Raw genomic sequence first — 19,831 nt, forward strand, 5'->3', positions numbered from 1 at the left:
GGGGACCCCCAAGTGTGGGGTGATGGGGGGCTGTGACCCCCAAGTGGGGGGTGATGGAGAGCTCTTGGGAGCACTGGAGGATGGGGGGGGGGCACTGGGAGCACTGGGGGATACTGGGAGCGCTGGGGTGGTACTGGGAGCAAAGGGATACTGGGAGCACTGGGGAGGGCACTGGGAGCACTGGGAGGGTACTGGGAGCACTGGGGGGATACTGGGAGCACTGGGGAGGGGCACTGGGAGCACTGGGGAGGGCACTGGGAGCACTGGGGGGGCACTGGGGAGGGCACTGGGAGCACTGGGGGGGCACTGGGAGCACTGGGAGGGGCACTGGGAGCACTGGAGTGGTACTGGGAGCACTGGGGAGGGGCACTGGGAGGGCACTGGGGGGGGCACTGGGAGCACTGGGGAGGGGCACTGGAGGGGCACTGGGAGCACTGAGGGGGCAGTGGGAGCACTGGGGAAGGGCACTGGGAGGGCACTGGGGGGGCACTGGGAGCACTGGGAGGGGCACTGGGAGCACTGGAGTGGTACTGGGAGCACTGGGGAGGGGCACTGGGAGGGGCACTGGGAGCACTGGGAGGGGCACTGGGAGGGCACTGGGGGGGGCACTGGGAGGGCACTGGGGGGGCACTGGGGGGGGCACTGGGGGGGGCACTGGGGGGGCACTGGGGGGGCACTGGGAGCACTGAGGCCTCTTTCCCCCCATTGCATCATCCGCGAGCGTGACCCGCGCCCCGCCCACGGCGCGGCCCCGCCCTCCCATTGGCCCATAAGCCCCGCCCACGGCGCGGCCCCGCCCTCCCATTGGTCCATAAGCCCCGCCCCCTCGCGCCTCCCGCCCTCCCATTGGTTGCGGCGCTTCCGGGCGTTGCGTCATACGGAGCGGAGGCTTTAAAAGGGGCGCGCGGGGGAGGGAGGGGCGGAGTCGGCGGAACGATGAGAGCGAAGATGAAGAGAGAATGTGGAGAGGGAGCGGGAAAGGGACAGACGGGACCGCCCGGGAAGGTGCGGGGGAACCGGGGGGGCACTGGGAGGGACTCGGGGAGCACTGGGGGACACTGGGAGGCTCTGGGGGGGCTCTGGGAGATACTGGGAGGCTCTGGGAGATACTGGGGGGCTCTGGGGGGGCACTGGGAGATACTGGGAGGCTCTGGGGGGGCACTGGGAGATACTGGGAGGCTCTGGGGGGGACTCTGGGAGATAATGGGAGGCACTGGGGGGCACTGGGAGGGGCTTCGGGAGCACTGGGTGACACTGGGAGGAGCACTGGGAACACTGGGGGACACATAGGGGCTCTGGGAGATACTGGGAGGCACTGGGGGCCACTGGGAAGGGCTCTGGGAGGCACTGGGGGCCACTGGGAGATACTGGGAGGCTCTGGGGAGGGCACTGGGAGATACTGGGAGGGCACTGAGAGATACTGGGAGGGTACTGGGAGATACTGGGAGGGCACTGAGAGATACTGGGAGGCTCTGGGAGGGTACTGCGAGATACTGGGAGGGCACTGAGAGATACTGGGAGGCTCTGGGAGGGTACTGGGAGATACTGGGAGGGCACTGAGAGATTCTGGGAGGCTCTGGGAGATACTGGGAGGGCACTGAGAGATACTGAGAGGCTCTGGGAGGGTACTGGGAGATACTGGGAGGCACTGAGGGAGCACTGGGAGGGGCTCTGTGAGCACTGGGGAACACTGGGAGGCTCGGGGTGCACTTTGGGACACTGGGAGGCTCTGGGAGATAATGGGAAACTCGGGGGGGGCACTGGGAGGAGCTCTGGGAGCATTGGGGGCCACTGGGAGGCACTGGGGGGGGCACTGGGAGATAATGGGAGGCTCTGGGGGGGGCTCTGGGAGATACTGGAAGGCTCTTGGGGGGCACTGGGAGGGGCTCTGGGAGCACTGGGGAACATTGGGGGCCGCCCAGAAAGGGGGGGGGTATTGCGTAGGGGGGGGCACCAGAGACCCTCGAAGACCCCCATCCCCCCCCCTGCTTTGGGGGGGCCAAATCCTGATCGGTTCCCCCTCCCTGCAGGGATCCAGGAGAAGGTGTGTCCTCACCGACCACCACACCTGAGAGCAGGTAAGGGGGGATCGGGCCCCTCACGGGGGGGGGACACCCCCTCGGTTCTGGGGGGGCCCCCCCCCTTCTGCAGGCCCAGAGGAAGTGGGGGGGTGGTCTTGGCCTGACTTTTTGCCCCCCCCGCAGCAGCCCCGCACTGGCCTGGAGGTGACGATGGCAGCCGAGGGGCTCCCCCCAACCCCAGGGGGCCCCCCCGGAACTGAGGGGTTCCCCCCCAACCCAGGAGACCCCCCCAGAACCGAGGGGTTCCCCCCCAATCCGGTGGACCCCCCCAGTGTGATACCCGGATGGGATCTGGAATCCTGGTACCAAGACCTGGAGGAGGTGCTGGCGGCGGCCGAGCCCCCCCCGGGCTGGGGGGGTGAGCAGGTGAGGGGGGGCAAAGGGGGCACCCCCATACCTGGAGGGGTGCGGAGGAGTTGGGGGGAACCCCCTTAGCTGGGAGGATGCAGAGGAGTTGGGGGGAACCCCCTCACTTTGGGGTGCAGAGGAGTTGGGCGCCCCTTTACTTTAGGGGTGCAGAGGAGTTGGGGTGCACCCCCTTACTTTGGGAGTGTGCAGAGGAGTTGGGGGGGCACCCCCTTACTTTAGGGGTGCAGAGGAGTTGGGGGGTATCCCCTTACTTTAGGGGTGTAGAGGAGTTGGGGGGCACCCCCTTACCTCGACGGGTGCAGAGGAGTTGGGAGGGTATCCCCTCACTTTGGGGGTGCAGAGGAGTTGGGGGGCACCCCCTTACTTTAGGGGTGTAGAGGAGTTGGGGGCGCACCTCCTTACTTTAGGGTTGCAGAGGAGTTGGGGGGCACCCCCTCACTTTGGGGGTGCGGAGAGGAGTTGGGGGTGCACCCCCTTACTTTGGGGGTGTGCAGAGGAGTTGGGGGGCATCCCCTTACTTTAGGGGTGCAGAGGAGTTGGGGGGCACCCCCTCACTTTGGGGGTGCAGAGGAGTCGGGGGGGCACCCCCTTACTTTGGGGATGTGCAGAGGAGTTGGGGGGGCGCCCCCTTACCTCAACGGGTGCAGAGGAGTTGGGGGGTATCCCTTCACTTTGGGGGTGCAGAGGAGTTCAGGGGCACCCCTCACCTCAATGGGTGCAGAGGAATTGGGGGTCACCCCCTTAGTTTAGGGGTGTGGAGGAGTTAGGGGGCACCCCCTCCCTTTGGAGGGGGTGCAGATGAGTTGGGGGGCCCCTCCTCACCTTGGAGGGCTTCCAATTGGTATTGGGGCACCCCCAGCTTGGGGGGTACCCCCTAACACTTCCCCCCCCCCCCATTTCCCCGCAGTCCTCGCCGTGGGTCGCAGGTTGCTGCGGGCTGGACGCTGCGCTGGCTGCGGAGCTGCAGGATCCGTCTCACCTTGAGATCGTGGGGTCCCCCTCAAACGTAGCCCCCCAAAACCTTCGGGATCCCTCGACGGAGGATGAAGAGGATGTGAAGCCGAAGAGGAAGAGGACCGCGGTGAGCAGAGACGCGGCCAAAGGGCGCGAGCGAGCGGCCGAGCAGCGCGTGCTGGAGCTGACGGCGCAGAACGCGCGGCTGCGCGAGGAGATCGGGCGGCTCAGCGCAGAGGTGCAGCGCACGCGGGCGGCGCTCATCCAACGGATCGTCTGCCCCACAAGTGTGGGGCGGAAAGGACTCAGCTGCCCCACAAGTATGGGGGGGAGAGGACTCGGCTGCCCCACGGACAAGGGGAAAAGTGGAGGAAGTTGGGGGTCCTGCGCCCCATGAAATGGGACTATCGCACACGCGGTCGCTGTGGTTTATTACATGTGGGTCACCTCGTTTTCCGGTCTTTCCCGATGCGGTTCCGATTTTTTCCGCTTCCCTTTGGGCACCGGAACGTCGCGGCTTTTGCCTTCGGCGACCGTGAGCCGCTGCTTCAGCTCCAGCAGTTTGGCCACCTCGGAGTCCACCTGGGCCTTCTCGGCCTTGTTGGCCTTCAGCTGCCGCACCACATTGCCCTGAGGAGAGGAGGGGGCGGCGTGACAGGACCCCCAAGTGTGGGGTGATGGGGAGAGGGGGCACCCCAGATTGGGGGGGGATGAGGGGCTGTGACCCCCGAGTGTGGGGTAGTGGGGAGGAGGAGGAACTCAGATTGTGGGGTGATGAGGGGCTGTGGAACCCCCAAGTGTGGGATAATGGGGAGGAGGGGACCCCCCAAGTGTGGGGTGAGGGGAGAGGGGGGACCCCAGATTGGGGGGTGATGAGGGGCTGTGACCCCCGAGTGTGGGGTAGTGGGGAGGAGGAGGAACTCGGATTGTGGGGTGATGAGGGGCTGTGGAACCCCCAAGTGTGGGGTAATGGGGTGACGGGACCCCCCAAGTGTGGGGTGATGGGGAGAGGGGGGACCCCAGATTGGGGGGTGATGAGGGGCTGTGGAACCCCCAAGTGTGGGATAATGGGGAGGAGGGGACCCCCAAGTGTAGGGTGATGGAGGGTTGTGACCCCCAAGTGTGGGGTAATGGGGAGGAGGGGACCCCCAAGTAGGGGCTGTGACCCCCAAGTGTGGGGTAATGGGGCAATGGGACCCCCAAGTGTGGGGTGATGGGATGACAGGACCCCCAAGTGTGGGGTGATGGAGGGCTGTGACCCCCCCAGTGTGGGAGAATGGGGAGGAGGGGACCCCCAAGTGTGGGGTGATGAGGGGCTGTGACCCCCAAGTGTGGGGTAATGGGGCAATGGGACCCCCAAGTGTGGGGTGATGAAGGGCTGTGACCCCCAAGTGTGGGGTAATGGGGATGAGGAGGAACTCAGATTGTGGGGTGATGAGGGGCTGTGACCCCCAAGTGTGGGGTGATGGGGAGGAGGAGGAACTCAGATTGTGGGGTGATGAGGGGCTGTGACCCCCAAGTGTGGGGTGATGGGGAGGAGGAGGAACTCAGATTGTGGGGTGATGAGGGGCTGTGACCCCCAAGTGTGGGGTAGTGGGGCAATGGGACCCCCAAGTGTGGGGTGATGAAGGGCTGTGACCCCCAAGTGTGGGGTAATGGGGATGAGGAGGAACTCAGATTGTGGGGTGATGAGGGGCTGTGACCCCCAAGTGTGGGGTGATGGGGAGGAGAAGGAACTCAGATTGTGGGGTGATGAGGGGCTGTGACCCCCAAGTGTGGGGTGATGGGGAGGAGAAGGAACTCAGATTGTGGGGTGATGAGGGGCTGTGACCTCCAAGTGTGGGGTGATGGGGAGGAGGAGGAACTCAGATTGTGGGGTGATGAGGGGCTGTGACCCCCAAGTGTGGGGTAGTGGGGCAATGGGACCCCCAAGTGTGGGGTGATGAAGGGCTGTGACCCCCAAGTGTGGGGTAATGGGGATGAGGAGGAACTCAGATTGTGGGGTGATGAGGGGCTGTGACCCCCAAGTGTGGGGTGATGGGGAGGAGAAGGAACTCAGATTGTGGGGTGATGAGGGGCTGTGACCCCCAAGTGTGGGGTGATGGGGAGGAGAAGGAACTCAGATTGTGGGGTGATGAGGGGCTGTGACCTCCAAGTGTGGGGTAATGGGGAAGAAGAAGAACTCAGATTGTGGGGTGATGATGGGCTGTGACCCCCAAGTGTGGGGTAATGGGGAAGAAGAGGAACTCAGATTGTGGGGTGATGAGGGGCTGTGACCCCCAAGTGTGGGGTGATGGGGAGGAGGAGGAACTCAGATTGTGGGGTGATGAGGGGCTGTGACCCCCAAGTGTGGGGTAATGGGGAAGAAGAGGAACTCAGCTTGTGGGGTGATGAGGGGCTGTGACCCCCAAGTGTGTTGGAAATTGGAGTTTGGGTGTGGTAATTAGGGTTTGGGAGTAGATATTGGGGTTTAGGGGGGTAGAAATTGGGGTTTGGGGGTGGAAATCGGGATTTGGGGGTTGGAAGTTGGGGTATGGGGGTGGAAATTGGGATTTAGGGGGTGGAAATTGGGGTTTGGGGAGTGGATATCGAGGTTTGGGGGTAGAAATCGGGATTTGGGGGTGGAAATCAGGGTTCAGGGGGTAGAAATTGGAGTTTGGGGTGGAAAATGAGGTTTAGGGGTGGAAATCGGGATTACGGGAGGAAATTGGGGTTTAGGGGGTAGAAATTGGGATTTGGGGGGGTGGGAATTGAGGTTTGGGGGTGGATATCGAAGTTTGGGGGTGGGAATCACCTGCTTGGCCACCTCCTCTGTCAGGTCCCGGATCAGTTGGGGATCCCCCGGGGCAGGTTCGGGGGGGCTCTGTTTGCCCTGGAGGGGACAAAGGGGGGACAGGATAGCAAAGGGGGGGCTGCTGTGGTCCCCCCGGGGCTGTGTGGGGTTCCCTGTCCCGTCCCGTCCCCCCCCCACTCACCTGTCCCCCCCCAAAGCGCTGGCGCAGGGCTTCAACCTGCTCGTTCTCGAGCTTCTGGAAAAGGGGGCTCACCTGGAGCCGAGAAAAGAGGAGGGGTCACCAGTGCTCCCAGTGCCCCTTCCTGGGGGGCTCCCAGTCCTCCCAGTGCCCCCCATGCCTCTTCCTGGGGTGCTCCCAGTCCCCCCAGTGACCCAGTTCCTCTTCCTGGGGGGCTCCCAGTCCCCCCAGTGCTCCCCATGCCTCTTCCTGGGGGGCTCCCAGTCCCCCCAGTGCCCCCCATGCCTCTTCCTGGGGTGCTCCCAGTCCTCCCAGTGTCCCCAGTGCCTCTTCCTGGGGTGCTCCCAGTCTCCCAGTGCCCCCCCATGCCTCTTCCTGGGGTGCTCCCAGTCCTCCCAGTTTCCCCAGTGCCTCTTCCTGGGGTGCTCCCAGTCTCCCCAGTGACCCAGTTCCTCTTCCTGGGGGGCTCCCAGTCCCCCCAGTGCTCCCCATGCCTCTTCCTGGGGTGTTCCCAGTGCCCCCCATGCCTCTTCCTGGGGTGCTCCCAGTCCTCCCAGTGTCCCCAGTGCCTCTTCCTGGGATTCTCCCAGTCCTCCCAGTGCCCCCCCATGCCTCTTCCTGGGATTCTCCCAGTCCCCCCAGTGCCCCCCATATGCCTCTTCCTGGGGTGCTCCCAGTGCCCCCCCCATGCCTCTTCCTGGGGTGCTCCCAGTCCCCCCAGTGACCCAGTTCCTCTTCCTGGGGTGCTCCCAGTCCTCCCAGTGTCCCCAGTGCCTCTTCCTGGGATTCTCCCAGTGCTCCCAGTGTCCCAAGTACCCCTTCCTGGAGTGCTCCCAGTCCTTCCAGTACTCCCAGTCCCCCAGAGCCCCCACATCTCTTTCTGGGGTGTTCCCAGTGCTCCCAGTGCCCCCCATGCCTCTTCCTGGGGTGTTCCCAGTGCCCCCCCCCCCGGCCTTCCCAATCCCACCCCATCATTCCCAGTCCCCCCCAGCCTTCCCAATCCCTCCCATCATTCCCAGTCCCTCCCATCATTCCCAGTTCCCCTCCCCAGCGCCCCTTCCCCCCCACCTACGGTGCCCACGCGGTGCCCCGCGGGGAGAGTGCAGGTGAAGTCGTAGCCGAGGACGAAGCATTCCGGCGGGATACGGAGCTGCCCCTGGATGGCGCGGCTGACGCTCGGCATGTACGGCTGCACCAGAACGCCCAACAGAGACGCCATGTTCACCGCCACGCCGGTTACCGTGCCGGCACGCCGCCTACAGGGTAGCTATTCCAGTTATTCCCAGTTGTTCCCAGTTATTCCCAGCTCCCATCGCATTCCCATCCTTTCCTACCTGTCCTCTTCGTCCCCTTTAATCCGCTTCCACGGCTCGTTCACTTGGATGTACTGGTTGCCATGGCGAGAGATGCTAAGGACGCATCTCAAGGCGTCGCGGATGCTGGTTGAGGAAGGAAAGATGGCGCTGAGCACCGGCCGTGGGGCAGATCCTGCGCTCCAAACCCTCCGGATAGTCCGTCGCGGGAGCTCACCGGACTTTCTCCAGCAACTGGTGGTACTGGCGCAGCTCCAGGGTGACGCGGGCCAAGAGCCGCTTGTCATCCGGCGTCAGGATCATGTCGGGAACGGTGCCACCAAAGAACTTGCACACGAACATTCCGGCTCTGGGGATGGAGAGGGAGAGAAGGAATGAGGAGAGCGTTAGGACAGGCCCACCAGGACAATCCTGGAAGGGATCTCCAAGCCATCCGGTTCCACCCCCATCCCACTGGATCGGGGGCTCCGAGCCCCATCCAGCTGAAGACATCAGCTCCTCCAACAGCATCTCGGTGTCTCCACCGAGCTCCAGCGATGGTGTCCCAAGAACCATCGGTGCAACCCATCCATGAGATCTTCACGTCATGGAATGGTTTGGGTTGGAACGGACTTCAAAGCCCATCCAGCTCCAACCCCAGGGACACCTCCCACTGGATCAGGGGCTCCAACTCCACCCAACTTGGCCTTGGACACCTCCAGGGATGGGACAACCTGTTCCAGGGCCTTTCCACCCTCCCAGGAGAACATTTCTTCCTAAGATCTCATCTCAATCTCCTCTCTTTCAGCTCAAAACCGTTCCCCGTTCATCCCACCCGTGAAATACCTCTTTAAAACCAAGAGAAGTCATCAGTAGGTGCCTCAAGGAGAGGAACTGAGGAAGGGAAAGAGGTCAACCTCTCCCCAAACCACACATGGGTGCTCTGGACCAGCACCCATGGGTCAGCGATGGGTGCCCGGGGCATCTCCTGCTGCCCTCTGCTGGGACGCTCCACAGAGAACAGACATGGAACCAGAAGAACCCTCACCAGAAAAGGTCCACCTTGGGTCAGAAAACCACCTTGTCTCCACCAAGCTCCAAGAACCATCAGTGCAACCCATCCATGGGATCTTCACATCATGGAATGGTTTGGGTTGGAAAGAACCTCAAAGCCCATCCAGCTCCAACTCTACGGACATATCCCACTGGATCAGGGGCTCCAACCCCATCCCATTTGGCCTTGGACACCTCCAGGGATGGGACAACCTGTTCCAGAACCTCCACACCCTTTCAGGAGAACATTTCTCCCTAAGATCTCATCTCAATCTCCACTCTTTCATCTCTCTCTTTGGATCCTCTTCCTTCCCAAAGTCTCCTCCAAATCTTTTCCCCCCTCCAATTGATTCCAAGAACCTGTTGATGAAGTTGCCGAGGTTGTTGAGCAGCTCCGAGTTGTTCTTGAGCATGAGGTCGCTCCAGGAGAAGGCACTGTCCTGTCCCTCGGGCCGCACGGACAGCAGGTAGAAGCGCCAGATGTCCGCCGGAATGCCGGTGTCCTTGGCCATGTCCCCAAACACTCCCACGCCACGGCTCTTGGAAAACTTCCCGTCCTCGTAGTTCAGGTATTCTGGGAAAAGCAGGAGAGACCCCAGTGGATCCAATGCTTCCCGGGGAGACCTCAGTGTGGGCTCCACAGGTGGATCCAAAGCCTTCCTGGGAAGGGGAGACCCCAGTGTGGGCTCCCAAGGGTGGATCCGAACCCTTCCTGGGAAGGGGAGACCTCGGAGTGGGCTCCAAGGGCGGATCCGAACCCTTCCTGGGAAGGAGAGACCTCAGTGTGGGCTCCACAGGTGGATCTAAACCCTTCCTGGGAAGGGGAGACCCCAGTGTGGGCTCCCAAGGGTGGATCCGAACCCTTCCTGGGAAGGAGAGGACCCCAGTGTGGGCTCCAAGGGCGGATCTGAACCCTTCCTGGGAAGGAGAGGACCCCAGTGTGGGCTCCAAACATGGATCTGAACCCTTCCTGGGAAGGAGAGACCTCAGAGTGGGCTCTAAACACGGATCTGAACCCTTCCTGGGAAGCGGAGACCTCAGTATGGGCTCCAAGGGCGGATCCGAACCTTTCCTGGGAAGGAGAGACCTCAGAGTGGGCTCCAAGTGTGGATCTGAACCCTTCCTGGGAAGGAGAGACCCCAGAGTGGGCTCCAAGGGAGGACCCGAACCCTTCCTGGGAAGTGGAGACCTCAGTATGGGCTCTAAGGGCGGATCCGAACCTTTCCTGGGAAGGAGAGACCTCAGAGTGGGCTCTAAACACGGATGCGAACCCTTCCTAGGAAGCGGAGACCTCAGAGTGGACTCCAAGAATGGATCCAAACCCTTCCTGGGGAGGGATCAGCCCCACAACCACCAAAGTCCTGAGCTCAAGGGGGTTCCAAACGGACAAACGCCGTTTCATGCCCATTTGGGACAGACTGGGCTGTTCCCCGTGGATTCGGGAAGCGTGGAGACACCTCCATTCCCCCCAATACCTGTAGCAACGAGGTGGTTCACCAGCGTGTAGTCGTCCTCGGTGCCCAGAAGCGAGCAGGGAAAGATGACGCTGTGGAAGGGAACGTTGTCCTTGGCCATGAAGTTGTAGAGCTCAACCTGTTGTGGCAAAAGGAATGGATTGTGGCGTCCGGTTCCGTTTTTGCTCCCATCCCACGGCACGACGGGTTCCTACCTGCTTGGGGTTCTTCCACCACTTCTCCCAGTGCTCCGTGTAGTTGGCCGTAATGGATAAGTAGCCGATGGGAGCGTCAAACCAGACGTAAAACACCTGAGGAAGTGAGTGATGGGTAAGCAAAGACCTTCGGAGAGGGACATCAAGATCCTGGAGCTCATCCGGAGAAGGGTCTGGAGCCCAGAGGTTTTGGGAGCAGCTGAGGGATGTTGGGATGTTTGATCTGGAGAAGAGGAGGCCGAGGGGAGACCTCATCGCTCTCCGCAGCTCCTGGGAAGGTTGTGGGTGCTGAGCTCTTCTCTCCATGAAGCGATGGGACAGGAGAAACAGAGGTTGAGGCTCTTCTCCCCAGTAATAAGTGACAGGATGGGAGGATACGGCCTCAGGGTGAGGTTTAGATCGGATATTTGGAATATTTCTCCATGGAAAGGGTTGTCAAACCCCGGCAGAGGCTGCTCAGGGCGGTGGTGGAGCCTCCATCCCTGGAGGGCTTCAAAACCACGGTGCTTCGGGACAGGGTTGGGTTGGGTTGGATGAGCTTGAAGGACTTTTCCAACCTCAATGATTCCACGTTTCTCTGACAGACGCCGTGTGAAGGACCCACCTTGTCACGGAAGCCATCGAGGGGCACTGGCGTCCCCCACTTCAAGTCCCGGGTGATGCAACGAGGTTTGAGCCCATCCCGAATCCAGGAGCGAGTGATGTAACGAGCGTTGGCCGTCCAGTCCCCCGTGGCCCAAGATTGCTCCAGCCACGATTCCAGCCGCTCCTCCAGCTGTGGGACAACCACGGCGAGGGTTCAGTGCCACCAAGGGGGTCCCCAATCCCTCCCCAGCTCCTCCGCGATGAAACTCACCTTGGGGAGATCCAGGAAAAGATGCCGGGTGGGCTTCACCACGGGGACGCTCTTGCAGAGCTTGCACTGAGGTTTCTGGAAGGAGGACAAACGCAGGTTGGGAGGAGGCCAGGATATGGCCGTGGGGTGGTCCCCCAACAGGATCTCATCCCACCTTCAGCTCTACAGCGTTGATGAGTTTGCCACATTTATCACACTGGTCGCCACGGGCCTCTTCGTAGCCACAAAAAGGGCAAGTGCCTTCCACGAAGCGATCGGCCAAGAACCGCTGGCAATTCTCGCATCGTAGCTGCTCCACCGTGTCCTCCAGCAGGAAACCGCGGGCCAGAAGGCGCTGGAAGATGTCCTGGGCGATCCTGGGATGGAGGAGGAAGAGGAAAGGGGAAGCTGCAAGCAGTCAAAAGAGCCCAGAACACCTTCAACCAGGCGTTTTGATGTTCTCCTCAGTGTTTCACAGCGTCGGTCGCTCCGTACGAGGCCCTGTGGGCCGCAGCCGCTCACCGGGTCTGGCACGGCGTGGTGGTGCGTCCAAAGAAGTCGAAGGAGATGTCAAACCAGCGGTAGATTTCAGCGTGGATGGCGTTGTACTTGTCACAAATCTCCTGGGGCGTCAACCCTTCTTCCACCGCTTTGGTCTCGGTGGCTGTGCCGTACTCGTCCGTGCCGCACACGTAGAGCGTGTTCCAGTTCCGCAAGCGGCAGTACCTGCAGGTGGGTCCCTCGTGACACTCCTGCGGGTTTTGGGGGGACCCTTAAAGCCCCTCAGGATCCTCCCCAGGAAGGAGCAGGTCTCACCTGGCAAAGGTGTCGGCACTGAGGACGCAACCAATGATGTTGCCGAGGTGAGGGACGTTGTTGACGTAGGGCAAAGCGCTGGTGATGAGGACATTCCTCATGCCCTCCACGGGCAGCCTGGAACAGAGAAAGGTGATCAGAGTGGGGACAACGAGCCACCGGGTCACCCCAACCCCAAAACAACGTGAGCTCAGCCTGGACAACCCTTCGCGAGGCCTCTCGGCGGCCCAGGATGGCCCTCGTGTCTCTGTGGGACTCACACAGGTTTCTGCGGCTGCCAGGGCTTGGGCAGGGCCGCAACGCCGCGATCCCAAGCGTTGGTGGCCGCTGTGATCTCCTCCTCCGTCAGGGCACGCTCAGAACCTTCTTCTTCCTGCGGGGAAGGAAGGTTTGAGCGAGGGTCTTCTTGTCCGTGGCCACCAACTCCACAGGGATCCATCCGTGCGCACCTCGACCTCGTTACTGGCGGCTTTTTCCATGGCCGGACAGGGCGGAGGCTGTTTCTGCAGGTAGGACTTGAATTCCAGCAGCGCTTCGGGCGTCAGGATGGAGTCGGCAGCTTTCCTGCAGGCTTCCGAGAACGTCATGCGTTGGAACCACGTCCGGAGCGCCTGTAGCTCACCTTGAGGGGCGAAAAAGCGAGCGGCGTGATTCCTGCAGGGACAGGAAGGCGAGGAGCGCTTCCCCCTTGCCACCCCGGCTTCGCTCTTACCGGGCAGACTGGTTTCATCTTGGAGGACTGGGAATAAGGTGCCCCACACGACCACATCGGCCACCGATTCCGTGTCCTGACCCAGAGAAGTGAAGTCAAGATGCGGAGGCAGTACCAGCGCCGGAGAATCATAGAATCGTTAGGGTTGGAAGAGACCTTAAAGATCACCCGGTTCCAACCCTGCTGTGATGGGCAGGGACACCTCCCACTGGATCAGGGGCTCCAACCCCATCCAGCCTGGCCTTGAACACCTCCAGGGATGGCGCAGCCACCACTGCTCTGGGCAACCTGGGCCAGGGCCTCACCGCTCTCATGGGGAAGAAATGCTTCCTAATTTCCAGTCTAAATCTGCCCCTCTCCAGTTTATCCCCGTTCCCCCTCATCCCATCCCCACAGCCTTTATGAACAGCCCTTCTCCAGCTTTCCTGGAGTCCCTTCAGGTACTGGAAGGTCACTATAAGATCTCCTCAGAGCCTTCTTTTCTCCAACAACCCCAACTCTCTCAGCCTGTCCTTGTACGGGAGGTTCTCCAGCCCTCAGATCATCTCTGTAGCCTCCTCTGGACCCGTTCCAACAGCTCCATCTCCTTCTTACATTGAGGATTCCAGAACTGGACACAATCCTCCAGATGAGGTCCCACCAGAGAGGAACAGAGGGGCAGAATCCCCTCCATCCCTGCTGGCTGCGCTGCTCTGGATGCAGCCCAGGACACGATTGGCCTTCTGGGCTGTGAGCGCATGTTGGTGGCTCATCGATCTCCTCATCAACCATCACCCCAAGTCCTTCTCCATCTCAATCCCATCATCCCCCATCCTGGATTGAAACCACGGATTGCCCCAACCCACGGGTAGGATCTTGGCCTTGTTGAACCCCATGAGGCTCTTCCAGCCCCACTTCTCCAGCCTGTCCAGGTCCCTCTGGATGACATCCCATCCTTCCGGTGTGGTAACTACACCCCTCAGCTTGGTGTCACCTCCAAACTTGCTGAGGGTGCCCTCGATCTCGCTGTCCATAGCATTGATGGAGACATCAAACAGTTCTGGTCGCAGGATGGACTCCTGAGGGCCACCACCGGTCGTGGATCTCCACTTGGACTTTGAGATGTTGACCACTACTCTTTGAATTCAACCGTCCAATCAGTTTCTTATCCACCGAACCGTCCGCCCATCGAATCCATCTCACAGCATTCTGCTTCCGACACTGTCAGCCTCGGCCTGGACAGGCGCACACTCTCCTGGGTGGAAAACTGTTTGGATGGCCCAGAGAGTGGTGGTCAACGGAGTCAACTCCAGCTGGAGACCAGTTCCAAGTGGGGTTCCTCAGGGCTCAGTACTGGTCCAGCTCTGTTCAATGTCTTTATCAATGACCTGGATGAAGGCATTGAGTGCACCCTCAGCAAGTTTGCGGATGACACCAAGCTGGGCGGAGGTGTGGATCTGCTGGAGGGTAGGGAGGCTCCAAAGGGATCTGAACAGGCTGGATCCATGGGATGAGACCAATGGCATGAGGTTCAACAAGGCCAAATGCCGGGTCCTGCACTTGGGCCACAACAACCCTATGCAGCGCTACAGACTGGGGGAAGAGTGGCTGGAGAGCTGCACAGAAGAGAAGGACCTGGGGGTGATGGTTGACAGCGACTGAACATGAGCCAGCAGTGTGCCCAGGTGGCCAAGAAGGCCAACGGCATCTTGGCTTGGATCAGAAATGGGGTCACCAGCAGGGCCAGGGAGGGGATTCTCCCTCTGTACTCAGCACTGGTGAGACCGCACCTCGAATACTGTGTTCAGTTCTGGACCCCTCACCACGAGAAGGATGTTGAGGCTCTGGAGTGTGTCCAGAGAAGAGCAACGAAGCTGGTGAGGGGCTGGAGAACGTCTGACGAGGAGCGGCTGAGAGAGCTGGGGGTGTTCAGCCTGGAGAAGAGGAGGCTGAGGGGAGACCTTATTGCTCTCTACAACTGCCTGAAAGGAGGTTGTGGAGAGGAGGGAGCTGGGCTCTGCTCCCCAGTGACGGGGACAGGATAAGGGGGAATGGCCTGAAGCTCCGCCAGGGGAGGTTCAGAATGGATATCAGAAAAAAATTCTTCACAGAAAGAGTCATGGGGCACTGGAACAGCTGCCCAGGGAGGGGGTCGAGTCGCCTTCCCTGGAGGTGTTTAAGGAACGGGTGGATGAAGTGCTGAGGGACATGGTTTAGGGAGTGTTAGGAATGGTTGGACTCGATGATCCAGTGGGTCCTTTCCAACCTGGTGATTCTATAATTCTCTGAATTTAGAGAGAAAGATGTTGTCGGGGACCGTGAAGAGGGGAATCCGTTCGCACTCACCCCGGCCAGGTAGGCGGCGCCTCTCCTGCGCAGGCTCTGCTCCAGGTGGGCCAGCAGTGGCCCAAGGGCTTCCACCGCCTCCGGGCCCTTCTTCCCTCGAACCAATTGGGCGTAGAGGGCAGCCGAGGCGGCCGGCTGGGGAAATGGGGGGGGGGGGGTCAGACATGGAGGAGGGGGGGTTGGGTGGGTGTAGGGCAGGAATGGGGGGGGGCTGTGACCCCCCGGGACACCCACCTGCAGCTCGGTGGCGTCCCACTCCAGCCACTGGTTGGTGAGGTCAGTGGGTTCCTCGCCGCGTGTCAGGAAGAAGAATCTGGGGGGGGGTGTGAAGATGGGGGTGTCACCATGTTCACCCCCACAGGCCCCCCCACTCCCTCTCTGCACCTCAGAGTCCCCTTCCCAGGCCTCCATGACCCCCCACCCCCCCCTTTCCAGGCCTCCACTACCCCCCCCATCCCTCCTTCCAGGCCTTCATGACCCCCGCCTCCACCCCCCCCCATTCCAGACCTCCACAACGCCCCCCCCCCCCAATTCCCAGGCCTTCATGGCCCCCCCTCCACCTCAACCCCCCTCTTCCCAGGCCTCCACGAACCCTCCACCTCCTCCCCGCCCTTTCCAGGCCTCCATAAGCCCCCCCCATCCAACTGAACCCCCCCTTTCCAGGCCTCCACGATCCCACCCCCCCCTTCCCAAGCCTTCATGACCCCCTCCACCTCAACCCCCCCCTTTCCAGGCCTTAATGACCCCCATTCCGCCTCCCCCTCCCCCATTCCAGGCCTCCATGACAACCCCCCCCCCTTCCCAGGCCTTCATGACCCCCCTTCCCTTTCATGGCCTCCATTACAACCCCCCCCCCTCCCCTTTCCAGGCCTCCATGACCCCCCTCCCCCCTTTTCCAGGCCTTCATGACACCCCCTCCACCTCAACCCCCCTCCACCATCTCACCCCTCCAACTCCCCCCTTATCTCACCCTTCGCCCCACTGTTGCCCCCCCACCCCACCCAACCCCTGCCCACCCCCCCATCTCATACCCCCCCGCCACATCACCCCCACCTCACAACCCCTTCTCGCCCCCCCATAACACCCTCCAACCAACAAGTGCCCCCCTAAACAACCCCCCACTCCCCTACAACCCCCCCATAAGGCCCCAAACCACCCCCCCACCTCATAACCCCCCCCCTTCCCCCGCCTCTCACTGGCAAATGGCGTTGGCCGAGAAGAGCCGGGTCCCGCTCCGCAGCTCCAGGACGGGCCCCCCCGCGGCCCCCCCCGCCTCGGGCCTCCCCCACTCGAGCTGCACCGGCGCCGCCGCGGCCTTGGCCGCCGCCAACACCTTAAGGGCGGCCGGAGCTCCCGCCGCCACCCGCAGCCTCATGGCTCTGATGCAACGCGGCGGGACTACAACCCCCACAATGCCCCGCGGCGGGAAAGCCATAGGACTACAACTCCCACAATGCCCCGCGGCGGGGAAGCCGATCCCAGCGTGTCCTTGGAGGCCGGACTACAACTCCCACAATGCCCCGCGACGCCGACCGCTTCCAGCAGCGTCCTGGAAGGGGCCGCTGAACTACAGCCCCCACAATGCCTCGCGGCGAAACCGCGTGATTCGGAATCTCGCGAGAGTTCATCACGAGCCTTTATAAACAGCGCCTCACAGCTGTTGTGGGGCCGCTTTCAGCCCTGGGAGGTCCGGGAAGGGTCGTGTGGAGCTTTGTCCTCTCCAGGCTGAACAACCCCAACTCTCTCAGCCTGTCCTCGTGTGGGAGGTTCTCCAGCCCTCAGATCACCTTTGTATCCTCCTCTGGACCCGTTCCAACAGCTCCATCTCCTTCTTACATTGAGGATTCCAGAACTGGACCCAATCCTCCAGATGAGGTCCCACCAGAGAGGAACAGAGGGGCAGAATCCCCTCCCTCAGCGCTGCTCTGGATACAGCCCAGGACATGATTGGCCTTCTGGGCTGTGAGCGCATGTTGGTGGCTCATCGATCTCCTCATCGACCATCACCCCAAGTCCTTCTCCATCTCAATCCCATCATCCCCCATCCTGGATTGAAACCACGGATTGCCCCAATCCATGGGTAGGATCTTGGTCTTGTTGAACCCCGTGAGGCTCTTCCAGCCCCACTTCTCCAGCCTGTCCACGTCCCTCTGGATGACATCCCGTCCTTCGGGTGTGGCAACTACACCCCTCAGCTTGGTGTCACCTCCAAACTTGCTGAGGGCGCCCTCGATCTCACTGTCTATAGCATTGATGGAGACATCAAACAGTTCTGGTCGCAGGATGGACTCCTGAGGGCCACCACCGGTCGTGGATCTCCACTTGGACTTTGAGATGTTGACCACTACTCTTTGAATTCAACCGTCCAATCAGTTTCTTATCCACCGAACCATCCGCCCATCGCATCCATCTCACAGCATTCTGCTTCAGACGCTCTCAGCCTCCGGCCTGGACAGGCGCACACTCTCCTGGGTGGAAAACTGTTTGGATGGCCCAGAGAGTGGTGGTCAACGGAGTCAACCTCAATTGAGAGAGAAGGGTGTTGGGAGGGAGGATGGCAAAGGCTTTACAGAATGGGCTGTGACATCATGATGGGTGGACTTGACACCACAGACGAGGCCATGATGTCCTCTATCAGAGAATCATGGGATAGTTTGGGTTGGAAGGGAACTCAAAGCCCCTCCAGTCCCACCCCATGCCATGGGCAGGGACACCTCCCACTGGATCGGGGGCTCCAAAGCCCCATCCAACCTGGCCTGGAACCCCTCCAGGGATGGGACAGCCACAACTTCTCCAGGAAACCTGATCCAGAGGTCTTAATTCCCTACAATCACTACGTTGGAAAGGACTTTCGAGATCATCAAGCCCAACCCTACGTGAGGATTTCATCCTCTTGGTTTCCGTGGCCTCTTCGCAGGCTTGAGTGCCATTAAATCATCCTCGGCTCTGCCTTTGCCGACCCAACTCTCCCGGTGGAGACTTCATTTGGTTGTTTGCAGTGGGTTTTTAGCTCGGCAGCTGTCGTTGGTAATCCGGTTGGTGAAACCTGATCATGCCATAAATCAACCCTTCTTCGCTTGCAAATGAGACAATTAATCCTGGGTGTGTTGCTGCAATTAGATGACAAATTACGCCTCAAGGTCCACTTGTTTGTTTCTGTGGAGGAGCTGTGTTTGCTCAGCGGGGGATGTTTGGCCACGGCTTTCAATCTACCCCAGGGGACGGCAAATGAGAAACTCGGCTGCAGAACTCAACCCCTTTGGCCTCAGCTCCTTCACCTGGAGACTGAAGCGTCCACCGACTTCCACCAATGGTTTTCGGCGAGTGTAGAACCATGGAATGGGTTGGGTTGGAAGGGACCTCAAAGCTCAGCCAGTCCCACCCATATCCCACTGGATCAGGGTTGGAAGAGACCTCAAAGCCCATCCAGCTGAAGACATCAGCTGCTCTGAAAGCATCTTGGTGTCTCCACCAAGCTCCAGCAATGGTGTCCTAAGAACCATCGGTGTAACCCATCAATGGGATCTTAGAAGCATGGAATGGTTTGGGTTGGAAAGGACCTCAAAGCCCATCCAGCTCCAACCCTAGGGACACATCCCACTGGATCAGGGGCTCCAAGCCCCATCCAACCTGGCCTTGGACACCTTCAGGGATGGGGCAGCCACCACTGCTCTGGGCAACCTCTTCCAGGGCCTCCCCACCCTCACAGGAGAATGTTTCTTTCTAAGATCTCATCTCAATCTCCCCTCTTTCAGCTCAAAACCATTCCTCCTCTCTGTGCACTCCTTGATCCAGAGCCCCTCTCCAGCTTTCCTGGAGGCCCTTTCCGTACTGGAAGCTGCTCTAAGGTCTCCCTGGAGCCTTCTCTTCTCCAGGATGAACAACACCAACTCTCTCAGCCTGGCCTCCTACAGGAGGTTCTCCAGCCCTCAGATCATCTCCGTGGCCTCCTCTGGCCTCGCTCCAACAGCTCCATGTCCTCCCTGTGCTGAGGACTCCAGAACTGGACTAAGAACTCCAGATGAGGTCTCACCAGAGCAGAGCAGAGGGGCAGAATCCCCTCCCTCCCTGCTGGTCCCACGGCTCTGGATGCAGCCCAGGACACGGTTGGTTTCCGGGCTTTGAGCACACGTTGTCATCTCCTGTTGAGTTTCTCATCTCTCAGCACCTCAAGTCCTTCTCTTCAGGGCTGCTCCCCATCCAACTTGAGTTGTTTGAGCCTTCATTTCTCCAAGATATTTGTGTAGAATTCATTCTTGCAGTGCTTGAACCTCATGAAGGAGAATTTGAGCCTCCAGATTGGGGCAGGGACCGAAGGTCCCAGGTGGGAAAACTCCACCTGCAGTCGTGGGTACTGGTGGGTACTGGTGGTACTGGTTTTGACCACTCTCTTGGTCTGGTTTTGAGGCTGTAGAACTGGTGATGAAGAACAGTGACACAAGCTGGAACCCAAGAGCTGATCTTCTCCTGACGGTCCTGGTGCCGTGGGATGTCTTAGCAGGTCTCGGCAGTTGGATTATTCACGAGAGGTGGGTGAACTCGGGGAGAGGCTCTCGGGAGCGGAGCTGCTCCACCCGGTTGCAGTTGGTTTGTGGATGGCACCACGTTGGGTGGGAGTGTGGGTCTACCGCGGGGCGGGAAGGCTCTGCAGAGGGATTGGGACAAGCTGGAACCATGGGCTGAGGTCAATTTTATGAGGTTCAACAAAACCAACTGCTCGGTCCTGCGCTTGGGACACGACCACCTCGGGCAA

At 60.7% G+C, this 19,831-nt stretch overlaps 2 protein-coding genes across 4 annotated transcripts; one reads left to right on the forward strand and one right to left on the reverse strand.

The window, feature by feature from the left end:
• The first annotated feature begins 805 nt into the window (after positions 1-805).
• DDIT3 (DNA damage inducible transcript 3) lies at positions 806-3,801 on the forward strand. Of its 2 annotated transcripts, none has more exons than XM_054051665.1 (4): positions 806-1,005; positions 2,031-2,078; positions 2,208-2,447; positions 3,358-3,801. In XM_054051665.1, exons 3-4 carry the CDS (start codon positions 2,232-2,234, stop codon positions 3,799-3,801), a joined length of 660 nt encoding a protein of 219 aa, XP_053907640.1. In that variant the 5' UTR covers positions 806-1,005; positions 2,031-2,078; positions 2,208-2,231. The 2 variants fall into 2 exon arrangements, with proteins under 2 accessions (XP_053907640.1, XP_053907639.1); XM_054051664.1 differs by having other exon boundaries at positions 810-1,005; positions 2,205-2,447.
• Positions 3,802-3,818: 17 nt separating this feature from the next.
• On the reverse strand, positions 3,819-16,468 carry MARS1 (methionyl-tRNA synthetase 1). Of its 2 annotated transcripts, none has more exons than XM_054051663.1 (20): positions 16,275-16,468; positions 15,313-15,391; positions 15,079-15,213; positions 12,754-12,829; positions 12,491-12,663; positions 12,302-12,414; positions 12,042-12,158; positions 11,748-11,951; positions 11,401-11,602; positions 11,247-11,321; positions 10,995-11,165; positions 10,391-10,486; positions 10,197-10,314; positions 9,082-9,295; positions 7,907-8,038; positions 7,711-7,815; positions 7,449-7,632; positions 6,380-6,451; positions 6,199-6,276; positions 3,819-4,034 (listed from the first exon to the last, which is right to left on the reverse strand). In XM_054051663.1, the coding sequence occupies exons 1-20, from the start codon at positions 16,451-16,453 to the stop codon at positions 3,837-3,839; spliced, it is 2,721 nt and encodes a 906-aa protein (XP_053907638.1). In that variant the 5' UTR covers positions 16,454-16,468; the 3' UTR covers positions 3,819-3,836. The 2 variants fall into 2 exon arrangements, 1 of the variants encoding a protein (XP_053907638.1); XR_008447422.1 differs by having other exon boundaries at positions 3,976-4,034; positions 7,445-7,632.
• Positions 16,469-19,831: the final 3,363 nt, after the last annotated feature.

Source organism: Cuculus canorus, chromosome 29, assembly GCF_017976375.1.
Source record: "Cuculus canorus isolate bCucCan1 chromosome 29, bCucCan1.pri, whole genome shotgun sequence".
Taxonomy (NCBI): Eukaryota; Metazoa; Chordata; class Aves; order Cuculiformes; family Cuculidae; genus Cuculus; species Cuculus canorus.